We start from the raw sequence: 21,046 nt of genomic DNA, 5'->3' as shown, positions 1-21,046 counted from the left end.
TTAAAAATACGAATTATGGGTTGGGCGCCATGGCTCACGCCTATAATCCCAGCACTTTGGGAGGCTGAGGCAGACGGATCGCAAGGTCAGAAGTTCAAGACCAACCTGGCCAACATAGTGAAACCCCATCTCTACTAAAAATACAAAAATTAGCCAGGTGGCCGGGCGCGGTGGCTCAAGCCTGTAATCCCAGCACTTTGGGAGGCCGAGATGGGCGGATCACGAGGTCAGGAGATCGAGACCATCCTGGCTAACACGGTGAAACCCCGTCTCTACTAAAAAATACAAAAAACTAGCCGGGCGAGGTGGCGGGTGCCTGTAGTCCCAGCTACTCGGGAGGCTGAGGCAGGAGAATGGCGTAAACCCGGGAGGCGGAGCTTGCAGTGAGCTGAGATCCGGCCACTGCACTCCAGCCTGGACCACAAAGCGAGACTCCGTCTCAAAAAAAAAAAAAAAAAAAAAAAATTAGCCAGGTGTGGTAGCGGGCGCCTGTAGTCCCAGGTACTCGGGAGGCTGAGGCAGGAGAATCGCTTGAACCTGGGAGGCAGAAGTTGTAGTCAGCTAAGATCATGCCACTGCACTCCAGCCCGGGCGACAGTGCAAGACTCCATATCAAAAAAAAAAAGAAAACAAACCCCGGGCGTGGCGGCTCCCGCCTGTAATCCCAGCACCCCAGCACTTTGGGAGACTGAAGCAGGTGGATCATGAGGTCAGGAGTTCCAGAGCAGCCAGGCCAATATGGTGAAACCCCGTCTCTACTAAAAATATAAAACAATTAGCTGGGCATGGTGGCGGGCACCTGTAATCCCAGCTACTCAGGAGGCTGAGGCAAGAGAATCTCTTGAACCCAGGAGGTGGAGGTTGTAGTGAGCCGAGATTGTGCCACTGGACTCCAGCGTGGGCAATAGAGGGAGACTCCATCTCAAAAATAAATAAATAAATACTTGAGACAAAAATGCATTTACTAAGGCCGGGCGCAGTGGCTCACGCCTGTAATCTTAGCACTTTCGGAGGCTGAGGCGGGTAGATTGCCTAAGTTCAGGAATTCAAGGCCAGCCTGGGCAACATGGTGAAACCCCGTCTCTACTAAAATGCAAAAAATTAGCTGGGCATGGCAGCGTGCGCCTGTAGTCCCAGCTACTCGGGAGGCTGAGGCAGGATAATCGCTTAAACCTGGAAGGCGGAGGTTGCAGTGAGCCGATATCACACCATTACACTCCAGCCTGGGCAACAAGAGTGAAACTCTGGCTCAAAAAAAAAAAAAAAAAAGTAAGAAATGCATTTACTGAAATAATAGCTGAAATAGGACTTCTGTATTTGATCCACAAAGAGTCATACAAGAAACTATCACCATCAAAACAATATTAAGCAATATCCTATTAGCTGTTATGTATTAATGGGAGGGGAAATAATCTTTTCTTCCTTAAATGATAAACTCACCAAATAGCCCAAGGCTTCAGAGAGTTTTATTTCTACAGTACCAGGCACATAAAAATTTAAGGCTGTACTAAAAGGACAATGAAAATATTAAACAATATATCTTGGTCATATTTTATTTTATTTACTAATTTTTTTCTTGAGACAGTCTCCCTCTGTCACCCAGCCTGGATGGAGTGCCATGGTGCGATCTCAGCTCACTGCAACCTCTGCCTCCTGGGTTCATGCAATTCTCCTGCCTCAGCCTCCTGAGTAGCTGAGACTACAGGCATGCACCACCACACCCAACTCATTTTTGTATTTTTTGTAGAGGTGGGGTTTCACCATGTTGGCCAGGCTAGTCTTAAACTCCTGACCTCAGGTGATCCACCTGTGTCAGCCTCCCAAAGTGCTGGGATTACAGGTTTGAGCCACCGCCCCGGCCATATTTTGGTAATTTTTTTTTTTTTTTTTTTTTTTTGAGACGGAGTCTCGCTCTGTCACCCAGGCTGGAGTGCAGTGGCCGGATCTCAGCTCGCTGCAAGCCCCGCCTCCCAGGTTCACGCCATTCTCCTGCCTCAGCCTCCCGAGTAGCTGGGACTACAGGCGCCCGCCACCTCGCCCGGCTAGTTTTTTGTATTTCTTAATAGAGACGAGGTTTCACCGTGTTAGCCAGGATGGTCTCGATCTCCTGACCTTGTGATCCGCCCGTCTCGGCCTCCCAAAGTGCTGGGATTACAGGCTTGAGCCACCGCGCCCGGCCTTATTTTGGTAATATTTTAAAAGTAAGTTTTAAAAAATGCGTGTTATGATTATACCTTCAGAAAAGAACATTTTGATATACTGTTAAGGAATATAAATTGGCATAAGCAATGTGCAACTGGAAATGTAGATAAAACTTCTAAATGCTGATGGAAGGACACCTTTGTAATGGGTGGGGTTTTCATTTTATACCTTATATACTTACAAACCTTTTTTTTTTTTTTTTGAGACAAGATCTCACTCTGTCGTCCAGGCTAGAGTGCAGTGGCATGATCTCGGCTCACTGAAACCTCTGCATCCTGGGTTCAAGCGATTCTCCAACCTCAGCCTCCGGGTAGCTGGGATGACAGGCACATGCCACCATGCCCAGCTAATTTTTGTATTTTTAGTAGACACGGGGTTTCACCATGTTGGTCAGGCTGGTCTTGAACTCCTGACTTCAGGTGATCCACCTGCCTCAGCCTCCCAAAGTGCTGGGATTACAGGCGTGAGCCACCAAGCCCGGCCTAAACTTTATTTTTTTGCAATGAGCACCGATTAACAAAAAAGCTAAACAATGAAACATTACAACCTTCTCCAGTCACCTATCACAGTTCACCACAGTTGTTAAATATTTGAATTTTGGTTTCCATGAGAAAATGAACCATCCATTACTTTTCTACCCTCTAACATAAAATTTCAGGACACTTACTGGCAATCACAACAATTAGAAAGGAAAATTTATTTTTTAATGTTAAAGATACAGACATTTCCAATGAAGAATTTATTAAGGTAAAATTTAAATTAAAAAGTAAATAAAGGCCAGGCTCACGCCTGTAATCCCAGCACTTTGGGAGGCTGAGGCGGGCAGATCATGAGGTCAGGAGATTGAGACCATCCTGGCTAACGTGGTAAAACCTCGTCTCTACTAAAAATAAAAAAAATTGGCCGGGCGCGGTGGCTCATGCCTGTAATCCCAGCACTTTGGGAGGCCGAGGCGGGTGGATCACCTGAGGTCAGGAGTTCCAGACCAGCCTGGCCAACCTGGTGAAACCCTGTCTCTACCAAAAATACAAAAATTAGCTGGGCGTGGTGGCAGACGCTTCTAATCCCAGCTATTGGGGAAGCTGAGGCAGGAGAATCACTTGAACTTGGGAGGCAGAGGTTGCAGTGAGCAGAGATCACACTATTGTACTCCAGCCTGGGCGACAGAGTGAGATTCCATCTCACACACACACAAAAATAATAATACAAAAAATTAGCTGGATGTGGTGGCGGGTGCCTGTAGTCCCAGCTACTCGGGAGACTGACGCAACAGAATGGCGTGAACCCAGGAGGTAGAGCTTGCAGTGAACCAAGATCAGGCCACTGCACTCCAGCCTGGGTGACAGAGCGAGACTCCATCTAAAAAAAAAAAAAAAAAAAAAAGTAAATAAATAGGGCTGGGCACGGTGTTTTACACCTGTAATCCCACCACTTTGGGAGGCCCAAGAGGGTGGATCACTTGAGGTCAGGAGTTCAAGACCACCATGGCCAACATGGTGAAACCCTGTCTCTACTAAAAATACAAAAATTAGACAGGTGTGATGGTGCATGCCTGTAGTCCCAGCTACTTGGAAGGCTGAGGCAGGAAAATCGCTTGAACCTGGGAGGCAGAGGTTGCAGTGAGCTGAGATCAGGCTGCTGCACTGCAGTCCGGGTGATGAAGTGAGACTCTGTCTCAAAATGAAAGAAGGAGCCAGGCACTGTGGCTCACACCTATAATCCCAGCACTTGGGGAGGCCAAGGCAGGCAGATCTCAAGAGATTGAGACCATCCTGGCCAACATGGTGAAACCCCATCTCTACTAAAAATACAAATATTAGCTGGATGTGGTGGCGTGTGCCTGTAATCTCAGCTACTCAGGAGGCTGAAGTAGGAGAATCACTTGAACCTGGAAGGCGGAGGTTGCAGTGAGCTGAGACTGCGCCACTGCACTTCAGCTGGGGAGACAAGAGTGAAACTCTGTCTCAAAAAAAAAAAAAAAAAAAAGAAAGAAAGGAAGGAAGGAAGGAGGGAAGGAAGAAAGAGACTTTTATCAGTCCTATGCAATCTGTTGTTAAACAGTTTTGCTAACAATATTATTTAGCAAAGCAAAACAATATGGAAACCTTGATAACGTCTTAAAACTAGAAAATGAATCTCACCTTTGCATCTATTTCTTCTGCCTTCTCATTGGCTTCTTGTTCGATGAAAGCCATCATATGCTTTATCTATAAGGAAAAAACATTTTATTTTTTAATTTAACAAGATGGGAATATATTTTCTGATTCATTGAACAATCAATCATAGGTAGGTGCAGTGGCTCACGCCCGTAATCCTACCACTCTTGGGGGCTAAGGAGGGAGGACCGCTTTAGGTCAGGAGCTGGAGACTAGTCTGGACAACACAATGATACCCCGTCTCTACTAAAAATTTAAAAAAGTCAATCACTTACTGAATGCACACTGTGCTAGGCACTGAGTACAAGGATAAGTGAGATCATTCCTATTCTCAGGAAACTTAGGATCTAAAATTTGTTCTAGCAAATAGACCAGATACATTACTCAATAACACATAAATAGGACATTCATCCTCCTCTCAAGGAACTTGGAATACAAGTTAGCCAGCACCCTCCCTTTCTCTTCTCCACCTCTAAGGAAGTATGCTGAAGAGCTATCTATATTTATATTTTCAACTGGAGCACCTCTTTCTCTCAACACTGCAGTCCCACTTGCACCCTCCTCTGTACTCCACTCACAGTTCTCTCATAAAGTGACAATCTCCTCGCCCCTTGATCTTGGCCTTTTCTTACTTGATCTTTCAGCATCAGCTGATGTGTTCAGCAACCTTCTCTTTTTTTTTTTTTTTTGAGACGGAGTCTCGCTCTGTCGCCCAGGCTGGAGTGCAGTGGTGCGATCTCGGCTCACTGCAAGCTCCGCCTCCCGGGTTCACGCCATTCTCCTGCCTCAGCCTCCTGAGTAGTTGGGACTACAGGCGCCCGCCACCACGCCAGGCTAATTTTTTGTATTTACTAGAGACGGGCTTTCACAGTGTTAGCCAGGATGGTCTCGATCTCCTGGCCTTGTGATCCGCCCACCTCGGCCTCCCAAAGTGCTGGGATTACAGGCTTGAGCCACCGTGCCCCGCGAGCAACCTTCCCTTCTTCAACAATCTTCCCTTTGCTTCCATGACTTCCTCCCGTTCTCCTTTCCAGTCTCCTTTGGGGCCCTACTCTTCCACTCTGCCTCCTAGACAGTCCTTTTTGAATATCCTACTCATAGTAATCTAAATTCAACACACTCAATACTGAACTGCTCACCACTCCTCTCCCCACTTTGAGCTCTCTCTCAGGGATTAGCACCAACACCCAACCGTGATTATTCCTCCTACCTCAGTCCTTATATCCAACCAATCACCAAGTCCTATTAATTCTCTCTTAATAGTTCTTCTTTTTTTTTTTTGAGACGGGTCTCGCTCTGTTGCCCAGGCCAGTGGCGCGATCTCGGCTCACTGCAAGCTCCGCCTCCCGGGTTCACTTCTCCTGCCTCAGAGCTGGGACTACAGGCGCCCACTACCGCGCCCGGCTATTTTTTGTATTTTTAGTAGAGACTTGCCATCAGGCGTGAGCATCTCTCTTAATAGTTCTGAATTGCCCACCTCACTCCACTGTCAGACAACAGCTGAATTACTACAAAAGCTTCCAAATTTGTCTTCTGCCACTATTCTTGTTCTAATTACTCTACATTGCCACCAGAGAGATGCTTTCAAAATGTCTATCTTATCATGTAACACTCTACCCCCGCTTAAGATAAAGATTTTAGAAGCTACAGGATCTTATCACTGCTTATCTTTCTTTTTTTGAGACAGTGTCTTTGTCTCCCAGACTGGAGTGCAGTGGCATAATCTCGCCTCACTGTGACCTCCGCCTTCTACAGCTCAGGTGATCCTGCCACCTTAAGCTCCCCTCCCCCAGAGCTGGGACCACAGGTGCATGCCACCACGTCCAGCTTATTTTTGTATGTTTTGTAGAGAGGGGTTTTGCCGTGTTGCCCAGGCTGGTCTTGAACTACTAGGCTCAAGCAATCCGCCTGCCTTGGCCTCCCAAAGCGCTGGGATTTCAGGTGTGAGCCACCGTACTCAGCCCACTGCTTACCTTTCAAGCATCATATGAAACAACAAACCCTTCACTACTCACCATCTTCAGACTCTTAGTTCCTGCCACACTAAACTTATTTCGGTTCCTTGAGCTCACCATTCTTTCTCATCTCCAAGATTTCAAACATGCTGTTCCTTCCACTCGGAACATTCTTTCTTCTCCTCTTCACTCAGCTAACTTCTCGGGCCTCAACTTGTATAAGTATCACCTCCTTAGGGAAATCTCTCCTGTACCTAGAGTACTTTGTGCTTCCTCTACCATGGCACCTAAACTTGTAACTGTTGCTTATTTGTCCCTATCCTCAACTGAACTATGAGGCTGGGAACTTGTTAAAGGTTTCTAGGGCCGGGTGTGGTGGCTCAAGCCTGTAATCCCAGCACTTTGGGAGGCCAAGGCGGGTGGATCACGAGGTCAGGAGATCGAGACCATCCTGGTTAACACGGTGAAACCCCGTCTCTACTAAAATATACAAAAAACTAGCCGGGCGAGGTGGCGGCACCTGTAGTCCCAGCTACTCGGGAGGCTGAGGCAGGAGAATGGCGTAAACCCGGGAGGCGGAGCTTGCAGTGAGCTGAGATCTGGCCACTGCACTCCAGCCTGGGTGACAGAGCCAGACTCCGTCTCAAAAAAAAAATAAAAATAAAAATAAAAAAATAAAGGTTTCTAGATCACCAGCTACAACTGGAGAAAAAAGTCCAATGAAGTCTTCTGAATGGAGCTTGGGATGACTCATCCAACTCAGACTCATAAATGAAGTATCATCTCTTGTGGCAGATATCAAATACACCCAAGTGAAAATCCAGCCAACACAGCTCATCAAACTCACTGGCTGTGGGATAGGATGGTAGCTTCATTTCCTAAGGGCTCTACCTAGAAGGAGTGATGAAATCCAAAAAGAAAAAAAAGCTAAAATTTGATGTAGGATCTCTAGGTCATTAATTCATTTTATTAATTATCCCACTAAAAGGTAAGCACCACTGAGTATAGGGATCTCGTCTTTTATGGCAATGTGAACCCAGAACATGGAATAACCACCACCATAGGAGGTGCTCAAAAAAATTTGTGGGCCGGGCGCGGTGGCTCAAGCCTGTAATCCCAGCACTTTGGGAGGCCGAGACGGGTGGATCACGAGGTCAGGAGATCGAGACCATCCTGGCTAACACGGTGAAACCCCATCTCTACTAAAAAATACAAAAAACTAGCCGGGCGAGGTGGCGGGCGCCTGTAGTCCCAGCTACTCAGGAGGCTGAGGCAGGAGAATGGCGTAAACCCGGGAGGTGGAGCTTGCAGTGAGCTGAGATCCGGCCACTGCACCCCAGCCTGGGCGACAGAGCAAGACTCCGTCTCAAAAAAAAAAAAAAAAAAAAATTTGTGAATGAATGCAAATCTGTTGGGAGTTTCAAGACTTCTAAGGAATACGAGGTATCCCAGATACTTTTTAGGGTTTACCAATCTGTAAACAATCCCCACAGCAGCTTCTCCATGTAATACAAGATATCATAAATCTTAAGTATACATAGGTGTACCAAAACGAATTAAGAAAGCACTACTGGGTGGGGAGATAGGGGAGGGATAGCATTAGGAGAAATACCTAATGTAGATGACGGGTTGATGGGTGCAGCAAAAACCACCATGGCACGTGTAGACCTATGTAACAAACCTGTACGTTCTGCACATGTATCTCAGAACTTAAATAAATTAAAAAAAAAGACAGAAAGAAAAGAAAACAATACTGCCCAGGCATAGTGGCTCACGCCACCCAGGACTTTGGGAGGCCAAGGCAGGAAGATCACCTGAGGTAGGGAGTTTGAGACTAGCCTGGCCAACATGGTGAAACCCCGTCTCTACTAAAAATACAAAAATTAGCCAGACGTGGTGGCGGGTGTGTGTCTGTAATCACAGTTACTTGGGAGACTTAGGCAGGAGAATTGCTTGAACCTGGGAGGCTGACGTCTCAGGAAAAAAAAAAAAAAAAAAAAAAAAAAGGAAAACATTACCAAACTGTACACTTTAAAACAGTTAAGAAGGCTGGGCATAATTGGCTCACACCTGTAATCCCAGCACTTTGAGAGACCAAGATGGGCATACTGCTTGAAGCCAGGAGTTCAAGACCAGCCTGGGCAACATAGTGAGACCTCTGTCTCTTAAAATAAAAAAAGATAGTAAATTTTGTTATGTATTTACAATTTTTAAAAGTGAGGCAAGAATACAACCTTCTAGCACCAAAGTCTTAAAGAAAACATACAAGGAGGCTGAGGTGGGCAGATCATTTGAGGTCAGGAGTCTGAGATCAGCCTGACCAATATGTGAAGCCCTGGTTCTACTAAAAAAAAAAAAAAAAAAAAAAAATCAGCCAGGCGTGATGGTATCCTAAGGAATACAAAGTATCCCAGGTACACCTGTAATCTCAGCTACTTGGGAGGCTGAGGCAGGAGAATCACCTGAACTCAGGAGGTGGAGGTTGCAGTGAGCCAAGACCAACGGAGTGCTCTGTCTCAAAACAAAACAAAACAAAATAAAAAACCAACCGGGTGCGGTGGCTCATGCCTGTAATCCCAGCACTTTGGGAGGCCAAGGGAGGTGGATCACCTGAGGTCGAGAGTTCAAGACCAGCCTGACCAACATGGAGAAATGCCGGCTCTACTAAAAATACATTAGCCAGGTATAGTGGTGCATGCCTGTAATCCCAGCTACTCAGGAGGCTGAGGCAGGAGATTCACTTGAACCCGGGAGGCAGAGGTTGTGGTAGAGATCCTGCCACTGCACTCCAGCCTGGGCAAGAAGAGCGGAAACTCTGTCTCAAAAAAAACAAAACAAAATGAAACAAAAAACATATAGGATGATTTTAGAAGGGACAGTTTTTTTATCAAAAATCTTGGAGTCATCCTACTTTTTTTTTTTTATTTTGGCAGTTGAGTTGTTACACACTCTGGATTCCAACTTCCACGGTCACCATTGTGTTTCCAACCCTACTTTTTTTTTTTTTTTTTTTTTGAGACGGAGTCTCACTCTGTCGCCCAGGCTGGAGTGCAGTGGCCAGATCTCAGCTCACTGCAAGCTCCGCCTCCCGGGTTCACGCCATTCTCCTGCCTCAGCCTCCCCAGTAGCTGGGACTACAGGCGCCCGCCACCTCGCCCGGCTAGTTTTTTGTATTTTTTAGTAGAGACGGGGTTTCACCGTGTCAGCCAGGATGGTCTCGATCTCCTGACCTCATGATCCGCCCGCCTCGGCCTCCCAAAGTGCTGGGATTACAGGCTTGAGCCACTGCGCCCGGCCTTTTTTTTTTTTTTTTTTTTTTGAGACGGAGTCTCACTCTGTCGCCCAGGCTGGAGTGCAGTGGCCAGATCTCAGCTCACTGCAAGCTCCGCCTCCTGGGTTTACGCCATTCTCCTGCCTCAGCCTCCCGAGTAGCTGGGACTACAGGCGCCCGCCACCACGTCCGGCTAGTTTTTTGTATTTTTTAGTAGAGACGAGGTTTCACCGTGTTAGCCAGGATGGTCTCGATCTCCTGACCTCGTGATCCGCCCGTCTCGGCCTCCCAAAGTGCTGGGATTACAGGCTTCAGCCACCGCGCCCAGCCGCCAACCCTACTTTTAAGCAGCGTGAAAGTTATGATGATCAAACCTATGTTAGAGATAACACGCTACTTACAACATCTTGAGCCTTGAAAAATTTAGGGTACTTAATCCAGACCTACATGTGTGGAAAATCACTGACCTTGCTTAAAAGATCAGCCCCACAAATTTGGGAGTGTGAGAGGGGGTCATGGTAATGGTGTCTACAAGTTTATTTATTTATTTATTTATTTATTTTTTTTTTTAGATAGAGTCTCGCCCTTTTGCCCAGGCTGAAGTGCAGTGGCATGATCTCGGCTCACTGCAAGCTCCGCCTCCCAGGTTTACGCCATTCTCCTGCCTCAGCCTCCCGAGTAGCTGGGACTACGGGCGCCCGCCACCACGCTCCGCTAATTTTTTGTATTTTTAGTAGAGACGGGGTTTCACCGAGTGAGCCAGGATGGTCTCGATCTCCTGACCTTGTGATTCGCCCGCCTCAGCCTCCCAAAATGCTGGGATTACAGGCGTGAGCCACTGCGCCCGGCCCCTACAAGTTTAGTTTGAAGTTTCCCTGAACTTATTCTATCTGGAATTTTAAAAGTCGTTTAACTAGCCGGGCTCACGCCTGTAATCCCAGCACTTTGGGAGGCCAATCCGGGAGGATCACGAGGTCAGGAGTTCAAGACCTGCCTGACCAACATGGTAAAACCCGGTCTCTACTAAAAATACAAAAATTACCCAGGCATGGTGGCGGGAGCCTGCAATCCTAGCTACTCAGGAGGCTGAGGCAGGAAAATCACTTGAACCTGGGAGGTGGAGGTGGCAGCGAGCCGAGATCATGCCTGGGTGACAGAGCAAGACTCTGTCTCAAAAATAAAAAAAAAGTCATTTAACTAAATACAGTAATCAAAACCGGTGTTTATAAATGCTACAAGTTTGGCCTCTAAAGGTGAACCCTGATTCAGACTTGGATTATCTGCCTTTAACACTCTGCTGAACCCTTGGCTACCAGATTTGACCAGACCAGCACAGCCCAAAGCAAACTGCACTAATTCTAACCCAGGTCAGAAGCCTATTTACAGTTAACATGGTCATATTCTTTAAGAGTTCCAAGAACAGATATAGTCAACCCCTTAAGGACATTTAACTCCACCCCGAAGGCAGAAAATTTGACCTTTAAAAAACAGTTTCTTCTTCCTGCTCACTAATCAAGGTTTTTAAGAGTCAGGTTTCTTTGTAAATTTGATGAAATAAATTACCATACTCCCTAGAAAAAAGGCAAATATACACAAATATTTTCATGCAATGGAGAAGTCAGAGAATTCGGGATTTATTAAGCATCTACTATGGGCTTGGTGCTTCGTCTATTTACTTATGAGAATACAGTAAACAATTCACACTGTCCTCATCAAGCTTTCATGTAGCATGAAGGGCTTTAGGAAATAGACAAGATTGCTTCTTTCAATTTTACATAAATAAAAAATAGGCCGGGCGCTGTGGCTCACGCCTGCAATCCCAGCACTTTGGGAGGCCAAGGTGGGTGGATCACGAGGTCAGGAGTTCGAGACCAGCCTGGCCAACACGATGAAACCCCATCTCTACTAAAAATACAAAAATTAGCTGGGCATGGTGGCGGGCGCCTGTCATCCCAGGTACTCGGGAGGCTGAGGCAGGAGGATCACTTGAACCTAGGAGGCGGAGGTTGCAGTGAGCCAAGATCACACCATGGCACTCCAGCTTGGGCAAGAAAGTGAGGCTGTCTCAAAAAAAGAAACAATAGATCATGTGCAGTAGCTCACGCCTATAATCCCAGCACTTTGGAGGCCAAGGTGGGCGGATCACCTGAGGTTGGGAGTTCAAGAGCAGCCTGGCCACATGGCGAAATCCCATCTGTACTAAAAATACAAAAAAATTATCCAGGTGTGGTAACATACGCCTGTAGTACCAGCTACTGGAGAGGCTGAGACAGGAGAATTGCTCGAACCCAGGAGGCAGAGGTTGCAGCGAGCTGAGATCGCACCACTGCACTCCAGCCTGGGCAACAAAGCAAGACTCCGTCTCAAAAAAAAAAAAAAAAAAAAAAAAAAATTTTTTTTGATCTAGATTCCAAGGAACGATAGCTTTATCTCAAAAAAAAATTTTTTTTTAAATCTAGATTCCAAGGAACTACAGCTTTATCTCTATACTAGTTTTTCCTATGGAAGCCTTAGTCTTCAATATATTATGACAAGGAGGGAAGAAAAGGAACAAGAGGGAGAGAATGAGCACTGTGGCCACTAAGAGTATATGGAGTGTATTTTACTTTTCCACTGCATCAAGCTTTTCCTATATTGAAAGAAGCAGAAGAAGCAGTGAACAGAAGAAGCAGTGAAAAACGTTTAAAAAAAAAAACCCTTTCATTCTGTAAGAATATTGTATGATTTCTTACACTTCTCCATAGGTACTATTTTTATCATCTCTATTTACCCTTTGGGATTAGCACAAGAACCATAAAATGAAGAAGAAATACCCACTCTTAGTGCATATCAGGTTAAGAATAAAATGAAAAGACATTTTCAAGGAAATGGAAGCATCCAAGGAAAAACTTTTTTTTTTTTTGAGACGGAGTCTAGCGCTGTTGCCCTGGCTGGAATGCAGTGGGGCCATCTCCGCTCACTGCAAGCTCCACCTCCTGGGTTCACGCCATTCTCCTGCCTCAGCCTCCCGAGTAGATGGGACTACAGGCGCCCACCACCACGCCCGGCTAATTTTTTGTGTTTTCGGTAGAGACTGGGTTTCACCGTGTTAGCCAGGATGGTCTCGATCTCCTGACCTCGTGATCCGCCCACCTCGGCCTCCCAAAGTGCTGGGATTACAAGCGTGAGACACTGCGCCTGGCCGAAAAACATTTTTTTGAGACGGAGTTTTGCTCTTGTTGCCCAGGCTGGAGTGCAATGGCACAATCTCGGCTTACTGCAACCTCCGCCTCCAGGGTGCAAGCGATTTTCCTGCCTCAGTTTCCCGGGTAGCTGGGATTACAGGCATGTGCCACCATGCCCAGCTATTTTGTATTTTAGTAGAGACAGGGTTTCTCCATGTTGGTGAGGCTGGTCTCGAACTCCTGATCTCAGGTGATCCGGCTGCCTCCGCCTCCCAAAGTGCGGGGATTTCAGGCATGAGCTGGCCAGGAAAACACTTTATTGCTCATCTCAGAAGATTCATAAGACAGTGAGTGTGCTTTAGTAAGAGAATTTTCCTAGCACAGTACTTCAGAAAAAAATGGACTTAGTTCTCTAAACTATGTGTAAATTAAACCACAGCCTTAAACTTCCTTTTCTGACAATCTATCGGCAATATGACTACTGAATGCAAGGATTCTGATTTGTTAGTTCTGGGCTTATAAACTGCTACTATATTCCAGAGAGTCTTTTGCATGACAAAATTCTTAATACCTACAGACTCGAAGGTATGGCGCTTAAAAAAAAAAAAAAAAAATTTCCCAGGACTGATTACACACTTTCAAAACTGATGTGGGTTCACGAGTTCCATAACAATTTTTTCCCATAAACTCTGATACATCTGCTTGGTGACAAACTCCATTAGACACTGAGGATCCTAAATGTAAGAAAAAGGGGTCCTGGCCAGGTGCAGTGATTCACGCCTGTAATCCCAGCACTTTGGGAGGCCGAGGTGGGCGGATCACGAGGTCGGGAGATCAAGACCATCCTTGCTAACACCATGAAACCCCGTCTCCACTAAAAACACAAAAAATTAGCGAGGCATGGTGGCGGGCGCCTGTAGTCCCAACTACTTGGGAGGCTGAGGCAGGAGAATGGCGTTAATGTAGGAGGTGGAGCTTGCAGTGAGCCGAGACTGTGCCACTGTACTGCAGTCTGGGCCACAGAGCCAGACTCTGTCTCAAAAAAAAGAAAAAAAAAAAAAAGGGGTCCTCCATTTGACACATTTTTGTTTATTTATAGAGACAGGGTCTTTTGCTCTGTCACCCAGACGGAGCACTGTGGCATGATCATAGCTCACTGCAGCCTTGACCTCCTGGGCTCAAATGATTCTCCTGCATCAGCCTCCCTAGTAGCTAGGAGCACATGTGTGCCCCACCACACCTGGCTGATTTTGTTTTGTTTTGTTTTTTTTTTGAGACAGAGTCTCGTTCTGTTGCCCAGGCTGGAGTGCAATGGTGCGATCTTGCCTCACCACAACCTCCACCTTCCTGGTTCAAGAAATTCTCCTGCCTCAGCCTCCCTAGTAGTTGGAATTACAGGCATGCGCCAGCACGCCCTGCTAATCTTGTATTTTAGTTGAGACAGGGTTTTGCCACGTTGGCCAGGCTGGTCTGGAACTCCTGACCACAGGTGATCCGCCCACCTCGGCCTTCCAAAATGCTGCGATTACAGGCATAAGCTACCGTGCCCAGACAGCCTGGCTTATTTTTTAACAAAAAATTTTTTAGAGATAAGGTCTATGTTGCCCAGGCTGGTCTTGAACTCCTGGGATCAAGCGATCCTCCCACCTCAGTCTCCCAAAGTGCTGGAGGCTACAGGTGTGAGCCACTGCATCTGGCTTGTATTTGTGTTTATTAATATTACAATTTTTTGAGCTGGAGTCTCACTCTGTTGCCCAGGCAGGAGTGCTGTGGCATGATCTTGGCTCACTGCAACCTCTGCCTGTTGGGTTCAAGCGATTCTCCTGCCTCTGCCTCCTGAGTAGCGGGGACTACAGGCGCACCCCACTAGGCCCAGATAATTTTTTTTGAGAGGGAGGCTCGCTCTGTCGCCCAGGCTCACTCGGCCTCCCGGGTTCACGCCATTCTCCTGCCTCAGCCTCCCAAGTAGCTGGCACTACAGGCGCCCCACCACGCAGGGCTAACTTTTCGTATTTTTAGTAGAGACGGGTTTCACCGTGTTAGCCAGGATGGTCTCGATCTCCTGACCTCGTGATCCAACTGCATCGGCCTCCCAAACTGCTGGGATTACAGGCGTGAGCCACGGAGCCCGACCAATTTTTTTTTTTTTTTTTTTTTGAGACAGCGTCTCGCTCTGTTGCCCAGGCTGGAGTGCAGTGGCGGGATCTCGCCTGGCTGCAAGCTCCGCCTCCCAGGTTCACGCCATTCTCCTGCTTCAGCCTCCCAAGTAGCTGGGACTACAGGCGCCTACCACAATGCCCGGCTAATTGTTTGTATTTTTAATAGAGCCAGGGTTTCACCATGCTGTCCAGGTTCGTCTCGAACTCCTGACCTCAGGTGATCCGCCCTCCTCAGCCTCGCAAAGTGCTGGGATTACAGACGTGAGCCACCGCGGCAGGCCCCAGCCTGTATTTCACAAATGTTAACACACATTTGTTAACACACAAATGTTAACACACAAATGTTAACACACACATTAGTGGGAGGGCAATCATTATAATCCATTACGATAGAGGGGGCTTCCCCAAAATGAAGATTAACAGTACATACAGGCCTGGCGCGGTGGCTCACGCCTGTAATCCCAGCACTTGGGGAGGCCCAGGTGGGAGGATCACCTGAGGTCAGGAGTTCGAGATCAGCCAGGCCAACATGGTGAAACCCCGCCTCTACTAAAAAAACAAAACAAACAAACAAACAAACAAAAAATTAGCCGGGCGTGGGGCGCGAGCCTGTAATCCCAGCTTCTAGGGAGGCTGAGGCAGGAGAATCGGTTGAACCCGGAAAGCGGAGGTTGCAGTGAGCCGAGATCGCGCCCTTGCACTCCAGCCTGCGCAACAGTGCGAGACTCCGTCTCAAAAAAAAAAAAAAAAAAAAAAAAAGAGAGAAAAAACAGTTCATAAAGTAAACGACCTTGTCAAAACAATACTGGTTGGAAACAGGTCTCTTCCCTCCGCACTGTTTCTTTCCTATCATATGCCTTAAGCACTTCCCTCAGGGTTTAAAACAAACAAACAAAAAACTGGACAAGGCTGTTTTCTTTTTTTTTTTTTCTTCAGAGGAAGTCTCGCCCTGTAGCCGATGCTGGAGTGCAATGGCACGACCTCGGCTCACTGCAACCTCCGCCTCCCGGGTTCAACGGGTCCAAGCGATTCTACTTCGTCAGCCTCCCGAGTAGCTGGGATTAGAGGCGCGTCACCACGCCCGGCTAATTTTGTATTTTTAGTAGAGACCGGGGTTTTACCATTTTGGTCAGGCTAGACTCGGACCGCTGACCTCAGGTGATCCGGCCGCCTCGGCCTCCCAAAGTGCTGGGATTACAGGCGTGAGCCACTGTCTCCGGCCACAAGGCTGTTTTCAATCCTTGTACAGATCTCTGTCCGACTAAGCACAGTGAATATCCTTGGAAAACAGGGAATGCTGAGGTGGGGGGCAAAGAGCCAGGGCGTTCAAGAAGGCGGAGCGCAGGCAAGCGGGCAGTGCGCAAGACCCGAGCAAAAGTCACACGAGCTGCGGGGCAAATCTCCTTCCTCAGGCCGACCTCTAGGGTCTGGTGACTTGGAGCAAGGGGCCTTCCTGCGGCATCTGGGCGACTCAAGGCCCGCGGCCTCCACGAGCCGGGCTCCAGCCCATCCCCCGGGACTGGCGCCGCGGCTTCGCAAGACCCACCCAACCAAGCCCCTCACCTGCTTCTGCACGTCAGCATCGCTGAGAGCCATGGCGAGAGTAATGCTAGGTCGGTGAGCAGCAGGACCGAGTTTTGGTTTTAAGGGTGAGGGGAGACGAATGGGCAAAGGGTAGCCCTGCGCAGATCTCGGTTTCCTTTACTTTATAAACGCGGGTTCCGGTTCCTGCCAGGTGACTGCACAGTTCATCCGCATGACCCTTCTCAGCCAATAGGAAGAGAGCGACACCCAGGAAGTCCCGCCCTGTCCTGGCTTGTGGGCGCGTGCTCGGGTGCTTTTACATCGCTGGCTCGTGACCTGACCTGTGTTTTTTACCTAAACTGGGTAGGAGGAAGAAAACATAAGGAGTTTCTCTATCTGAAATTAATCGGGCTGTTTTGAGGAGTACTGGTTAGGTACATTGGAGAGTGCGCTTTTATTGCAATTTTTCTCATAATTACACAGGGTTATGGGTTTAGGGGAGGAAGATCACAGAGGTCCAATGTCATTTTATTAATGCCAGTCAAGGGTACATGATTTTTGGCCGGGCGTGGTGGCTCACGCCTGCAGTTCTGACACTTTGGGAGACTGAGGCGGGTGTATCGCTGGACCTCGAGTTCGAGACCAGCCTGGGCAACATAGAGAAACCCCGTCTCTACCAAAAGGAAAAAAAAAAAAAAAAAGAAAGATACGTGATTTCTGACTATTCATGTCAACCTTGATTACCTGGATAAAGTAGGGTTTGTAGGTTTCTCCACTCTAAAGTTACTTTTTTTTAACCCTCTTTCCATACTGTAGTCTTAGGAAGGAAGCCACTGTGCAAAGCCCACACCTAGGGAGTGGGGAGCTATGCTCAACTTCCTTGTTAGGGTGGAGCAGCTACATAATTTATTTGGAACTTTTCTGAGATAGCCTGTATATTTTTCAAAAGCCTTCCCAGGTCGCATTTAGAGGAATATTAGGACAGAAATCCCCCCAGGCTCATTTGTGTTTGTTTGGATTTACCTCAAGCCCCAGTTTTTTCCCCCAAAATCCCAAAGGCAAAAACGTTTGAAAATTCCTTTATCTTTAGGAAAGACTGACTTCTAATAGTAGAATAAGGGGTCAAATGATACACCCACTGTTTTCTTTTTACTGTGCTATGCTTACCCACCATTTTTATTAGCTTTTTATCTTGAAGAAATTTGAGATATAGTAACTTGTAAGAATACTGCATTGACCTCCCTTCACCTAGATTCAAGTTGTTAACATTTTGCTACATGTACGTTAACACTTTATTTTCACACACACACACACTTCCTGTTTTAGTGTGTCATAAGAACAAGGATGTAGCAAATTCAGGAAATTTAGTTTACTAGGCTGAACATTAATTTGCTTTGCCCCAGGCCAGGCGCAGTGGCTCACGCCTGTAATCCCCGCATTTTCAGAGGCTAAGGCAGGTGGATCACCTGAGGTCGGGGGTTCGAGACTAGCCTGACCGACATGGAGAAACCCCATCTCTACTAAAAATACAAAATTAGCAGGGCATGGTGGGGCATGCCTGTTATCCCAGCCACTCGGGAGGCTGAGGCAGGAGAAGTGCTTCAACCCAGGACATGGAGGTTGCGGTGACCACAGATGGTGCCACTGCACTCTAGCCTGGGCAATGAGAGTGAGACTCCGTCTCAAAAAAAAAAAAAAAAAAAAAAAAATTCCTTTGTCCCATCAATCCATCAATGTACTTTATAACTTTTTTTTTTTTTTTTGAGACAGAGTCTCGCTCTATTGTCCAGACTAGAGTGCAGTGGCACCATCTCGGCTCACCACAACCACCACCACAATTGAACCTCCTGGGTTCAATTGATTCTCCTGCCTCAGCCTCCCCAGTAGCTGGGATTACCGGCACCTGCCACCACACCCAGCTAATTTTTGCATTTTTAGTAGAGACGGGGTTTCAGCATGTTGGCCAGGGTGGTCTTGAACTCCCGACCTCTGGTGATCTGCCCGCCTTGGCCTCCCAAAGTGCTGGGATTACAGGGGTGAGCCACCGTGGCCGGCCATAACCTTTTTTTATAACCGTACTTTTTAACCTTTTATAACCTTCTTATAAGCTTACTTTATACCCTTTATAACCTGGATTGGATCCAGGATCACTTACTGTATTAGTGATCATGTCTTTTTAGTCTCCTTTAATATGGAAGAGTTTCCTCAGACTTATCTTTCTTGATAGTGACATTTCGAAGAATATAGGCCAGTTGTAGAAAACCAATTTTTTTTGTTTTGTTTTGTTTTTTTGAGACAGAAGACTCTGTCGCTCAGGCTGGAGTGCAGTGGTGCCAACTTGGCTCGCTGCAACCTCTGCCTCCCAGGTTCAAGAGATTGTCCTGCCTCAGCCTCTCCAGCAGCTGGGATTACAGGTGCCCACCACCACACCCTGCTGATTTTTGTATCTTAGTAGAAATAGGGTTTTGCCATGTTGGTCAGGCTGTTCTTGGAACTCCTGACCTCAGTGCTGGGATTACAGGTGTGAGCCACTGTGCCCGGCCTCAATTGGGTTTTGACAGTTACCTCATAATTAGATTCAGGTTACGCATTATAGCAGGAGTACTACATGTGTGATACTCTTTGATGTCCTCTTTGCAACACATCAGCAAGTGCATAATGTCCGTTTGCCCCTTTTTAATTTTATTTTTAAAATTGAGACAGAGTCCTGCAGTGTTTGCCAGGCTGGTCTTGAACTCCTGGGCTCAGGGGATCCTCCCACCTCAGCTCTTTGTCCTTTTAGTGGGAATGGTACATATATCTCTATCTATATGTATAGATATGTATGTGTGGTTTTTTTTTTTTTGAGATCAGTTTCGCTATTGTTGCCCAGGCTGGAGTGCAGTGGCGCGGTCTCAGCTCACTGCAACCTCCACCTCCCAGGTTCAAGTGATTCTTCTGCCTCAGCCTCCTGAGTAGCTGGGACTACAGGTGCGCACCACCACGCTCAGCTAATTTTTGTATTTTTGGTAGAGACTGGGTTTCACTGTATTGGCCAGGCTAGTCTCGAACTCCTGACTTTGTGATCTGTCCGCCTTGGCCTCCCAAAGTGTTGGGATTACAGGCGTGAGCTACAGCGCCCAGCTGGTACACATATTTTTAAGGCTGTTAATACATGCTGCCATTTTTTCCCCCATAGTGTACAATGTTCCTTGTAGTGTATGACAGATTGGTATACATATTTGATATATCTATTTCAGAATACTGATAATGCTGGATAAAGGAAAGATTTACCCACAGAACAATAAATGCTGCCATTAATATATTTATTAATACATGTTACCATTTTTTCCATTTGTACTAGTGCACAGTGTTCCTTGTAGTGTATGACATATTGGTGTACATATTGGTATACATATTTGAAAGTACTGATAATGCTGGATAAAGGAAGGATTTAGCCACAGAACAATAAAACAGGGCAAGAGAAACTGATGCAATTGACCTTAACTTGATCACTTTTAAGCTAAACTAGATTGGATTGTCTAATTTTGTTCACCTTTTGCATTAATAGCTTCATTCTTTATCATCCTAAAAAACAGATTTCAGGAGTATGCCACCCTCTAGCATCCCTAGGTCAGGCTGAGATGGAATTAACACATTTTGATTACAATTCCTCCTCTATTTTTATAGTGTTCTGCAAATGACAGGATTTGGAGAGTAGAAGCAGCAGTCTAATGCCACATGTCAAATTGTTTCTGAAATTAATGTCCTGAATGGATGTAGCACTGTCTAGATCAACCGTGCTTTTGTTTTTTGGAAAACAGTGTGATAATCTTTATGAATCTTCTTCTTCTTCTTTTTTTTTTTTTTTTTTTTGAGATGGAGAGTCTCGCTCTGTCACCAGGCTGGAGTGCAGTGGCGTGATCTTGGCTCACTGCAACCTCTGCCTCCCGGGTTCAAGCAATTCTCCTGCCTCAGCCTCCCAAGTAGCTGGGACTACAGGCACGTGCCACCATGCCCGGCTAATTTTTGTATTTTTAGTAGAGACAAGGTTTCACCATGTTGGCCAGGCTGGTCTTGAACTCCTGGCCTCAGGTGATCTGCTGGCCTCAGCCTCCCAAAGTGCTAGGATTAAAGGCATGAGCCACTGCGCCTGGCCACAATTTACTTATTTTTATTTTGAGACATTAGAAAATACATAAAAATACAAAGAATAATGTATTCCCATACCATGTACCACTACCCAAAATTAACAATTAATATTTGTCACATTTACTTCAAGACTTCACTTGAAAAACAAATCGTAGATATAGTTACTATCCCCTTTTGCGGCACCTACTCCTCCCCCATGTTAGTTTCTCTTTAAAACTCCATTTTGTTCAGTTTTGCTGATGCACCAAGGAACAGGCCAGGTCCTGTCTGAAAGGAATGTGGTAAGCTTTACAGAGATAACCTCTGGAGGGAAAGAGTTGTTATGAGTACATGCAAAGATGAGCCGGTTGGTAGTTTTCCAAATCCAATTTTCTCCTACACGCTTAGGTCTTGTGGAGACATTTTAAAACATATTTTCAGACAAGTTCCAAAAAACTCCACTCCTACATAAGCCTATTTGTGGCTTCACCAAAATCACTGGCCT

At 46.5% G+C, this 21,046-nt stretch overlaps 1 protein-coding gene across 1 annotated transcript in view; it reads right to left on the bottom strand.

Moving 5' to 3' along the window:
- ATP6V1E1 (ATPase H+ transporting V1 subunit E1) overlaps positions 1-16,603 on the bottom strand; it is a 36,900-nt gene extending 20,297 nt beyond the window's left edge. Inside the window, exons 1-2 of the mRNA XM_050746320.1 lie at positions 16,471-16,603; positions 4,344-4,409 (exon numbers count right to left, since the gene is read on the bottom strand). Of these exons, the coding sequence (XP_050602277.1) occupies positions 4,344-4,409; positions 16,471-16,503 (99 nt within the window). The 5' untranslated portion in view covers positions 16,504-16,603. The remainder of the gene's footprint in view (positions 1-4,343; positions 4,410-16,470) is intronic.
- Between the last annotated feature and the right edge of the window lie 4,443 nt (positions 16,604-21,046).

Source organism: Macaca thibetana, chromosome 10 (genome assembly GCF_024542745.1).
Source record: "Macaca thibetana thibetana isolate TM-01 chromosome 10, ASM2454274v1, whole genome shotgun sequence".
NCBI classification, from domain to species: Eukaryota; Metazoa; Chordata; class Mammalia; order Primates; family Cercopithecidae; genus Macaca; species Macaca thibetana.
The sequence above is the reverse complement of the archived record's forward strand: the minus strand, read 5'-3'. Positions and strand labels throughout refer to the sequence as shown.